Raw genomic sequence first — 12,293 nt, 5'->3', positions numbered from 1 at the left:
ACAGTTAAATCGACCGGACTTCTTTCTGCAGATGTGAGCGTCCTTAACAACGGTCAATACATCGTTGACAGCGCTCTGTCTGTTCTGGATTAACAACGTGTCACGTGTTCTGAATTGACCAATCAGAATCGAGTATTCAACTAAACCATGTAATAAAAATGTATAAAGTCTACAGAATGCTTGAGTGAATTTGAGTTCAATGGCCGCAATGAAAGTTCGCTGTAGTTTGATCTACAGTATGATTAATGGTTACCAAAGTTCAACATTTAGCCGTCACATAGACGTCAGACTCGGGGTCAGACAGTGTGTGCAAGGGGAAGTATGTCGTAAATGTAGTTGAGTGACTAATTCAAACCCATTGTCATGCATCAAAACTGCTTAAACGAAATGATTTAGATTATCCAAAGAATGGTGAGTAGTCTGATTTAGAAATGGATGAAAATGAATCAGGATGTGATTGCAGAAAAAGGCAGTACATCCAAATAATGGCATGGTTTAACACAGGGGTGTCAAACTCAAATACACAGTGGGCCAAAATAAAATAAATGGGTACTAGTCGAGGGCCGGACTGGTTCAATGTTTATTGCAGAACTTGAAATGAACTTATTGCACATATTAAACCTGGAACTAACAAAGCTTCAATTATTGCCTATAAAAACAACATTAAATAATTTCCACAGGCCAACAACAGCTTAAAAAAAACAATTTCCCTCAAAGAGAAAACCAAACATGCCCTGTTGTCTCAAGAAACAAAGTGCAGAAAGAAACATCCATTAAACTCAGTGTGCTGCTCTGTGATGCTAGTTCAAGCCAGATACTTGGCATCTCATCTTGGGTGCAAGTTCATCAATGTTTGGGGTCAGGCTCTGAGCTGAGGAAACCCTCAGGATTGAGTGAAGGTGTGCGTGCAATATACCGTCGGGCCAGATCTAATAGTAATTAGAAATGATCCTGCGGGCCGAAATTAAATCCACCAAGGGCCTGATTTGGCCCCCGGGCCTTGAGTTTGACACATGTGGTTTAACACATAAAGTTTTATAGCAGGGTTTAGCTCATGCACCATCATACTTTATGTGTCAGCAATTTTCATTCTTGCAAATTGTTCCCAAAAAAATGTAGCTTTTTATTATTGCTAATGATTTATATGTGCACGCATTTAAACCAGTTGACTTTGCATCTGTGGTGCATTAGCTCAGCACATGGGACCTAACTTTCATTTCTTCAGCTGCTAAGCCTGTCAGGCAGAATCTGCTGAGTCATGCTCGGTGGTAATATATTATGCAGATGTTCTGGGCTTATGTAATGCAGGATTCCTGACAGTCTCGTGACCCTCTGGAGGTCTCTGGTGATGAACAAGCTTACAGGAATCCTCTATTACAAACACATTCACTGTTACTCTTTAGGGAGTGTTTAAAGGTCACCTCTTATGCAAAATCCACTTTTTCATGTCTCTTCTACATCAACATGTGTCCCCTCTTCTTCATGTCTCTTCTACATCAACATGTGTCCCCTCTGTGGAAAGAGATTCTGAAAGCTTCAGGAACAAAGATTCTCTCACTTTTTGTCCTGATCCATTTATATAAAAACCTGTCTGAAAATGAGCTGATCAGATGATGTCATAACGATGTTTGACCACCTTATCACCTGAATCTCCTCCTAGAGCACCATTGTGTTCTTTTTAACCAAATCTCTCTCAGAGGGGCGTGGGGAGGGGCTCCTTATTTTCATCTAAAGTAACAGACAGAGAATCAGCTCTTTTGAAACAGGGCTGAAACAGAGGGGATTATGGGATGCTACAATGATCTGTTTGGTGTTTCAGCCAATCAGAGACATGTTCTGTATATATCTGAGAGCCATAATATATTGATGAAAAACAGTATGATAGGGGACCTTTAAGCAAACTTCTGTGATTAAGTCTGTTTTAAACGTAGAGCCCAGCCTCTGTAGACCTGGATATGACTCACTTTGGATAAAAAACAAAGTGAGTCAAAAACATCCTTAGTTTGGCCTAAAAGAACTGGCAGTGGGAACACTATTTATTCTGTCTACTCATCACCAGAGGTGGGAAGTGATGGAGTACAAATACTTCGTTCCTGTACTTAAGTGCATTTTCCTGGTATCAGTACTTTACTCCACTACTTATTTTTCTGACGACTTTTTACTTTGACTTCTTACCTTTTGAACACAAATACCTGTACTTTCTACTTCTTACATGTTGAACACAAATACCTGTACTTTCTACTTCTTACATGTTGAACACAAATACCTGTACTTTCTACTTCTTACATTTTGAACCCAAATACCTGTACTTTCTACTTCTTACATGTTGAACACAAATACCTGTACTTTCTACTTCTTACATGTTGAACACAAATACCTGTACTTTCTACTTCTTACATGTTGAACTCAAATACCTGTACTTTCTACTTCTTACATGTTGAACCCAAATACCTGTACTTTCTACTTCTTACATGTTGAACTCAAATACCTGTACTTTCTACTTCTTACATGTTGAACCCAAATACCTGTACTTTCTACTTCTTACATGTTGAACTCAAATACCTGTACTTTCTACTTCTTACATGTTGAACACAAATACCTGTACTTTCTACTTCTTACATGTTGAACACAAATACCTGTACTTTCTACTTCTTACATGTTGAACACAAATACCTGTACTTTCTACTTCTTACATGTTGAACACAAATACCTGTACTTTCTACTTCTTACATGTTGAACACAAATACCTGTACTTTCTACTTCTTACATGTTGAACACAAATACCTGTACTTTCTACTTCTTACATTTTGAACACAAATCCCTGTACTTTTTACTTCTTACATGTTGAACACAGATACCTGTACTTTCTACTTCTTACATGTTGAACTCAAATACCTGTACTTTCTACTTCTCACATGTTGAACACAAATACCTGTACTTTCTACTTCTTACATGTTGAACACAAATACCTGTACTTTCTACTTCTTACATGTTGAACTCAAATACCTGTACTTTCTACTTCTTACATGTTGAACCCAAATACCTGTACTTTCTACTTCTTACATGTTGAACACAAATACCTGTACTTTCTACTTCTCACATTTTGAACACAAATACCTGTACTTTCTACTTCTCACATTTCCCAAACAGGCTGGTTCCTTTAGTTTGAATGTGTGTTTGGTGGCGTGATCATTATTATTTAGAGTCATTGCGTGCCTATTGATTTGAACACGATCCGTGTATCCATCATTTCCTGGTCTTCTCTAAAGAAGAGGGACCAATGAAAACGTTGTCATGTTGCCGTTGTTCAGCATGGAAACATTCATTAGCTAACAATGACATTATTGTTCTATTAATATAAAGGGAGGTCAGGTACTCTTTAAAACAGCTGCTAGTTATGGGTACTTTTTACTGAAGTACATTTCAAAGCCCTCTTTACTTTGACTTGAGTAAAGAAGTTTAGTCAGTACTTCTACTTTTACCAGAGTATCTTTAAACACGAGTATCTGTACTTCTCCTTGAGTAAAGGATGTGTGCACTTTGGCCATCTCTGCTCATCGCTATGACACGTGCAAGAAAGATATTCAGATTTCTTATTTCTTAACTTGTGTCTCAAAGGAATGTCCTTTTGATGACCTTTTGACCCATGATGCTGACTGAAATGCCTTTCAAAATTAAAATAATCTCTGTCCATTGACTAACTAACACAGTTGATAAGAGGCTATTGGTTTTCTTTCACCCACTCAATGTTTATCCAACAAAGTACATACTATTCTGCCTTTCAAGGAGACACAAATCCAGCACTTTGGAGGCTTAAAATTACCATGAGCTTTGGCAAAATTAAGTTTAAAATATTGTTGAATAGCTCAAATCTACTGGAATTTGGATTATTGCGAAAAAAAAATACATATCTTCACGTTTTCTTCAGAAAGACCATCTTCACAAATGGACACTGCTCTTATATAAAAGCTAACGTTAGGCGATAAACAAATTCAAACATTGTTGCACGACTGGTGCAAACTCAATTAGCCACATGCTAGTAACTGCCTTTTTTAAGACACGTTTAATCTTTAAAATGAGCTACTTACAGACTTATTTGACTTTATTACTGCCCCCTTTAAAACCATGAAACATATATCCTTGCAAATGTCAACTTTTTAAACGTGATCTTCCCTAAATGTGTCCTCAGACTTATTGTCAAAGCTAATGAGCTCATCGTCCATCTGTGTTATAAAAGAGGGACTGAACGATTGTGCCAGGTCAGGGGCATCTGCAGTCAGAGACTCTGCAGATTGATAAAGCCTTATCTTACATAGTTCATTCACACACACACACACACACACACACACACACACACACACACACACACACACACACACACACACACACACACACACACACACACACACACACACACACACACACACACACACACACACACACACACACACACACACATATCCAGTGACCTCTTTGCCTCTTTAAACCCTTTTTCGCCCAGCTGTGTCTCTCTGTTGTCGTTTATTTAAGTGCACTGTCTGGTCAACTTGTTCTCACGTTCTCTCTACGTGTCGAAGAACAAATAGAAGAAGAACAAAGTGTGTCTGATGGACTAAATTTGGGAAATGGCACAAACATAAAAGTCACATTTGGGGCCAGAGGACACAGATAAAGAGGGAGGGAGAGGGGTGGACTCTCTCTCCCTCTCTCCCTCTCTCCCTCTCTCTCTCTCTCTCTCCTGGGATCACGGCCTGTGTGTATAAAGGAGAGTTCAGCCTCTCCTGCCGCTGCCACTGCTGAGTCAGGCTGCCTTCAACTAACTTCCTCCACTCATGAAAAGCTGATCCACACAACCTCCACACTCACAGGAAAGTTGAGTGCTCCGCAGACTCTTGGACATCAGGGAACCTTTCTGGTCCAGATCAGTTTCACTCAGAGCGAGAAGATGCAGGACAAAGTTTTCTTCACTCACAGCAAAGCAGCAGTAGCACTGTGCATTGTGCTGCTAATGCTGACTCAGCAGGTGAGTGCATTGTCCACAGATAAATGAGCCTCATGTTATAACAAAAAAATCAAATATTTGCTTTAAGTTGTGTGAAAAATGTATGAGATGTATCTGGATAACAGTATAGGGTGAAATACAAAATGAAAGGGTACTTTAATGCCTAAACACAACTGAGAAAATGCAAGTTACTCCAAGTTTATCGTTATGAGTTGTTGTTTTTAGTTATGTTTCATGTTAGAAATATGCAAATGTATCTAGTGGAACAAGGACATAAAATAAAAGTACTAGTGCTATAATTGGACTGTTGCAATGCACAGATAATAAGTTATTTTTTAAACTTTAAAAGTCCTTTTACTGCTTGATTCAAGATCAAAAGAAGTGCTTTTATTTGATATGCACCCTAATCTAATGAATTTTTTTGGAATCTTAACTTGATTATTTCATCAAAAATGCTGATGCTGATTTGTACTGTTGAATGTTTTACAGTAAAGTCTGACTTGCATTGGGTGCCTCAACATTTAGTCTGTACTGTGAAAACACAATAATTATACAATTAATGACCTGCATTTTAGTCTTACATACAGAATAAGCATAAGGTTCAAGGTTCAAGGCTTTTATTGTCATATATACATAGCTACAGTGTAGTTATGACAATTAAAATCTTAGGTCACGGGCTCCTCCAACAGTGCAACACAATAAAACAGATAATTAATCATGAATGCTCAGTGCCAGATCGTCCTTGTTTGGTTATTTTCTAATGACTCTTCCCTGTCTGTGTGTGTGTGTGTGTGTGTGTGTGTCTGTGTGTGTGTGTGTGTGTGTGTGTGTGTGTGTGTGTGTGTGTGTTTGTGTGTGTGGTGTGTGTGTGATTCCAGGTGTGTGCAGGTCCGTTGCCCCCTCAGGTGAGGTCTGAGCAGAGTCCAGATGTTAGCGTCCGCTCTCTGAGGAGGACGGCCCGCATGACTCCGCTGTGGAGGATCATGAGCAGCAAACCGTACGGCGCTTTCTGCCAGAACAACTACGAGTGCTCCACAGGACTCTGCAGGTAACAAAAACACAAGATATCACTTTAGTAAGGCAAGGCAAGGCAAGGCAAGGCAAGTTTATTTATATAGCCCCTTTCAACACAAGGCAATTCAAAGTGCTTTACAAAAATGAAAGACATTAAAGGGGACCTATCATGCAAAATGCACTTTTGTACGTCTTTTATACATGAATATGTGTCCCCGGTGTTCCAGGGAACTCACCAAGTGTCAGAAAACACAACCCTCTCTATTTTCCTCCATACCCAAATCTCTAAAAAAGGGGCTGCAACGGATCTGATAAAAACTGATCCAGATTTGAACACTGTCCTGACGTCAGGACGGTGGCGCTACGGCTATTGGGCCAACTCCACCAATCAGGAGGAGACAGCCACGGCCATTGCCGTTCGAAAGCGCTGGAGACGCTGTAGTACATATGCCAGGCCTGTAGATGGTGCTGTTCTCACTGAATCAGCCCTTGCAGAGCAGAGCTAAAAAAAAGTGCAAATTGAGCGAAATGAGGCATGGCTAAAATGCATGATCTGTTTGGTATTTTGAAAAGAAAAACGTATAAATATACCTTATATAGGTATGGCCCTACAATATATCATTTAAATATACCATGATAGGTCCACTTTAAGAAAATGGCATTTAAAAACAGTCATTAAAAAGCAAAGATAATTAAATAAACATTAAAGGTGGGGTATGTAATTTATTTCAGAAACACTTTTTGTTATATTCCATGGAATGCTCTTATCATCCCGATAGCAATGAATAAATTAAATGCTTTGACAATAAATACATTAATAAATGTCATCTGTGGAAGCCGTAGTACTGTAAAAAGCACGACCAATCATTTTAGCCGGCCCGGCTAAAATAACTGGATGGCCTACCTGCCTGTCAGCCTTCCATCTGTGCACAAACTTATCTCGTGCCCTCATTGGTCATGTGCGCGTTCGTGTGTGTTGGAGGAGGGGCTCTGTAAGGAAGTCTGAAGGAAGGGGCAGATTTTTTCCGGCTGCGTATTTTCAAATTCTAGCGCACTCGAGCTGGTTTCTCCATTCTTACCTACCCCACCTTTAAAAGACAAAATACATGAATAAAAGTTACAGTGAGATGTGAATAGTTCAATTAAAAGCAGCGGAAACAAGAAAAGTCTTCAGCCTGGATTTAAAAGGAGTGAGAGTTGCAGCGGACCTGCAGGTTTCTGAGAGTTTGTTCCAGATATTCGGAGCATAGGTGAAATTATTGGTGTTAGAAGATAAAGTACAGGTAAAGAGCTTCTCACTTAGGTCAAGGTCAGTGTATATATAATGTGTAATTTGTACAATCAACACTGCTTTTATGTTTCTTTGGTTAACGGTTATCCAAAGCGCAGTTAGCAAAATTAGCAGGCTAGCATATTAGCTTACATGTTCCATTATGGATTACATTTCTGTTATTTAACTTAATTATTTTAACTAAAATTGAGAGGAAACAATAAGTAGCTGAAATGATTAGTGTAAGAAGATCAAGTTAATGTACAAAGCTTCTAATTTAGGTCAGTGTAAATATAATGTATTATTTGTAAAATCAACGCTGCTGTTATGTTTCTTTTGCTAAAAGTTATCCAAAGCGTCGTTAGCCGGTTAGCATATTAGCTAAATGTTCCGTTAAGGATTACATTTCTGTTATTTAACTTAATTATTTTAATTCAAATTAACTTGCATTCAGTTTAACATACAACCATGTTCATAAAGAAAGAGTTAAATAAAATGACGTTGTAAGAAACATGCTTAGAAACTGACATAAAGAGTGGAAGTGATTAGGCTACAAGTAAGCTAATCAGAAACGTGCTAATTCGTAGTTTTTACTCTCTAAAAATGTTTAATTCAAGATGGTGTGTGTGTGTGAGAAAGTTGGGAGGCATTACAATGTATGATACACATGAAACATTAAGTTACTTTGACTTTGTGCGAAACAAATCTTTTAAATGTATAGCTAAGTTAAAGTAGTCTGTAACACTATATGTTATTTCAGATTTTGCATCGTATTGCATTGCAAATTATTACTTGTACCAATGAACCAGTTGAGTACCAAAGCTATAAAGGAATAAGCTAGGAAATGACACAGGTGTATAAAAACTACTGTACAATGGAGATGGTTCTTGGATATAGTCAGAGATGGCAAAAGTACACACATCCTTTACTCAAGTAGAAGTACAGATACTCGTGTTTAAAAATACTCTGGTAAAAGTAGAAGTACTGACTAAACTTCTTTACTCAAGTAAAAGTAAAGAGGCTTTGAAATGTACTTCAGTAAAAAGTACCCATAACTAGCAGCTGTTTTAAAGAGTACCTGACCTCCCTTTATATTAATAGAACAATAATGTCATTGTTAGCTAATGAATGTTTCCATGCTGAACAACGGCAACATGACAACGTTTTCATTGGTCCCTCTTCTTTAGAGAAGACCAGGAAATGATGGATACACGGATCGTGTTCAAATCAATAGGCACGCAATGACTCTAAATAATAATGATCACGCCACCAAACACACATTCAAACTAAAGGAACCAGCCTGTTTGGGAAATGTAAGAAGTAGAAAGTACAGGTATTTGGGTTCAACATGTAAGAAGTAGAAAGTACAGGTATTTGGGTTCAACATGTAAGAAGTAGAAAGTACAGGTATTTGTGTTCAACATGTAAGAAGTAGAAAGTTCAGGTATTTGTGTTCAACATGTAAGAAGTAGAAAGTACAGGTATTTGTGTTCAACATGTAAGAAGTAGAAAGTACAGGTATTTGTGTTCAACATGTAAGAAGTAGAAAGTACAGGTATTTGTGTTCAACATGTAAGAAGTAGAAAGTACAGGTATTTGTGTTCAACATGTAAGAAGTAGAAAGTACAGGTATTTGGGTTCAACATGTAAGAAGTAGAAAGTACAGGTATTTGGGTTCAACATGTAAGAAGTAGAAAGTTCAGGTATTTGTGTTCAACATGTAAGAAGTAGAAAGTACAGGTATTTGTGTTCAACATGTAAGAAGTAGAAAGTACAGGTATTTGTGTTCAACATGTAAGAAGTAGAAAGTACAGGTATTTGAGTTCAACATGTAAGAAGTAGAAAGTACAGGTATTTGGGTTCAACATGTAAGAAGTAGAAAGTACAGGTATTTGGGTTCAACATGTAAGAAGTAGAAAGTACAGGTATTTGTGTTCAACATGTAAGAAGTAGAAAGTACAGGTATTTGTGTTCAACATGTAAGAAGTAGAAAGTACAGGTATTTGAGTTCAACATGTGAGAAGTAGAAAGTACAGGTATTTGTGTTCAAAATGTAAGAAGTAGAAAGTACAGGTATTTGTGTTCAACATGTAAGAAGTAGAAAGTACAGGTATTTGTGTTCAACATGTAAGAAGTAGAAAGTACAGGTATTTGTGTTCAACATGTAAGAAGTAGAAAGTACAGGTATTTGTGTTCAACATGTAAGAAGTAGAAAGTACAGGTATTTGTGTTCAACATGTAAGAAGTAGAAAGTACAGGTATTTGTGTTCAACATGTAAGAAGTAGAAAGTACAGGTATTTGTGTTCAACATGTAAGAAGTAGAAAGTACAGGTATTTGTGTTCAACATGTAAGAAGTAGAAAGTACAGGTATTTGGGTTCAACATGTAAGAAGTAGAAAGTACAGGTATTTGGGTTCAACATGTAAGAAGTAGAAAGTACAGGTATTTGTGTTCAACATGTAAGAAGTAGAAAGTACAGGTATTTGTGTTAGAAATGTAAGAAGTAGAAAGTACAGGTATTTGTGTTAGAAATGTAAGAAGTCAAAGTAAAAAGTCGTCTAAAAATAAGTAGTGGAGTAAAGTACTGATACCAGAAAAATGTACTTAAGTACAGTAACAAAGTATTTGTACTCCACTACTTCCCCCCTCTGGATATAGTGATAAATGTGAACTAATTTCCTTAATATTTCTTATTTTCTCTTCTCTTTAGGGCGGGACACTGCTCCACCAGCCACCGCTCCCCCACAGCGCCGGTCAACTACTAGCAAACCATCTGCATGTTTACATGAGGAGGCGTGTGGTGCAGTGGGTTGTGCGTTGGTGTTCGGATCAGGGGGTCAAACCCCACTGCAGTCAGCATGTCGTTGTGTCCCTGGGCAAGACACTTCACCCCAAATTGCTCCTGTGGGGATTGCCCACAGTATTCAGTATGCAAGTCGCTTTGGATAAAAGCGTCTAACAAGTACCATGTAATGAGTGTCCAGCCATAATCTGGGATGGAGCACATATCCAGGCTTTTATTTGTATTTTTTTAACGGTTTTTATCTTTGTACGTCTAAACAAGTTGCTTTGTACACATCAGGTAGTTATATGCAAGAAAAAGGCGTGTACTGCTGCACTTGTTATATTTCAAAAAGCAAATAGATTAAGACGGTAGGAGGGGAGCTGAGGCATGGGGTAAAGTGCACAAAACGTAAGAAGGGAGTCTTTTATACTTGATGTCACATGGTGTGATTTTGTTTAAATATTTCGTGGTTCAGGGTCCAAACAACTTAAATGACTTGTTTTATACGGCAAAGGACCAACAATCTTTCAGCCCTGATCTCAAAGCTGAGAGTCAAAATGAAAAGACAAGTACTATTTGATATTATCAGAGGCTCTTCCCGGCCAGTTACTGTGGCCTTAGCTCTCTAAATTATATATCGTAGCACAGAAAAGACTTTGAGCCTTTTGGGAGATACTGGCCTTCACATTTTTTCCCTTTTTGTAATCGCTGTCTCGTGTCATGTTTGATAAGTTATCACTTGACTGTTTGCATAGAAGGTTTAATCATTCCTCTGATAATGTGCCAAATGGAAACGTGTCTTTCCAAGAGAAATAATTTGTGTTAGTTTACTGTAGGATAGGATGGCGTAAGAGCATTTTTCCTGATGTCTTATTCATTCTGGCGTCTAACAAAATGTGTTCCCTTAAAGCCAAGACATTTGGGAAATTGAGAATAACTATCACACAAACAGGCTTAAAAACCCAAAGCACCAAAACATATTTTACCGCCTGACAGGCTGCAATCCTAGTTGACTGTCAGAAGCAAAAAGTGACAAAGAGAGGGCAAAGATAGATAAAGCAAAGTAGGGAAAAGGGCATCAAAGAAGGAGCAAAATGGAGAAAAGATCAGAAAAGCAGAGAGAATGATCCAAAGTTACAAGCAATGTTTTAATATCCTTCAGATTATATTTTATTATTACTATAACAAAAGGTTGTGTTGAACATTATTCATTATGCATGCATACAGATTGGTAATGCAGTGATTCTCATATTTTATTTATTTTATCCTCTGTCCAAATTGTACCCATTACTTTTTCTAAAAAATATATATTTGTTTATGATATGAATAATCAATACCCTGAATGGATTTATTTTTTTAGCTTTTCACAGGGGATTTTTTGTTTTTGCCAATAACCAATTTCTCTGAGTGTACAAATATCAGGAACTTATAACGAGCCGCACAACTTTTTTTGCACATCCATCCCCTCTCTTTGATAAGTGTTCGTAGATTTCGCTTGGACTCGCCTGCATAGTTTACTTCATGCACAGAGCAGGTGGTGGCTGATATTTTGTACACTCAGCATGTCTGAGTAATGTTTGAGTATTTATCTTTGTACTGTGTACTGTCTACTGTATGTACTGTATTACCTACATGTAGAAGGCTGGAGAAAAAGTGGAATAAAAGCATTGGAGAAAAAAAATTACCTTCTTTATTTTTGTATTGGAATAACTTATAGTTAAAGGTGGGGTAGGTAATTTTGGGGAAACCAGCTCGAGATCGCTAGATTTTGAAAATACACAGCCGGAAGAAATCTGCCACTTCCTTACAGAGCCCCTCCTCCAACACACACGAACGCGCACATGACCAATGAGGGCACGAGATAAGTGTGTGCCCCGATGGAAGGCTGACAGGCAGGTAGGCCATCCAGTTATTTTAGCCGGGCCGGCTCAGATGATTGGTCGTGCTTTTTACAGTACTACAGCTTCCACAGATGACATTTTTTTATGGATTTTTTTTCAAAGCACTTAAGATATTCATTGCTATCGGGATGTTAATAGCATTCCATGGAATATAACAAAAAGTGTATCTCGAGCCGGTTTCTCAAACAGTCAGTTACCTACCCCACCTTTAACAATAATGGTTTTAATAATCAGTAGCAGGATTACTTAACTATACAGTGTGAAGAAATTAAGAAAAACCTGTGTGTGATACTAACAAATCTCATGAAAAATCAACAGTG

The 12,293-nt window shown here is 37.9% G+C and overlaps 1 protein-coding gene across 1 annotated transcript; it reads left to right on the top strand.

Annotated features, from left to right (window-relative positions):
• The first annotated feature begins 4,784 nt into the window (after positions 1–4,784).
• leap2 (liver-expressed antimicrobial peptide 2) lies at positions 4,785–11,753 on the top strand. The gene is made up of 3 exons (XM_034145524.1): positions 4,785–5,023; positions 5,881–6,050; positions 9,998–11,753. The coding sequence occupies exons 1-3, from the start codon at positions 4,946–4,948 to the stop codon at positions 10,050–10,052; spliced, it is 303 nt and encodes a 100-aa protein (XP_034001415.1). The 5' UTR covers positions 4,785–4,945; the 3' UTR covers positions 10,053–11,753.
• The last annotated feature ends 540 nt before the right edge of the window (positions 11,754–12,293 follow it).

Source organism: Trematomus bernacchii, unplaced genomic scaffold, assembly GCF_902827165.1.
Source record: "Trematomus bernacchii unplaced genomic scaffold, fTreBer1.1, whole genome shotgun sequence".
In the NCBI taxonomy this organism is placed as follows: Eukaryota; Metazoa; Chordata; class Actinopteri; order Perciformes; family Nototheniidae; genus Trematomus; species Trematomus bernacchii.
This window is presented reverse-complemented; position numbering and strand designations above follow the sequence as displayed.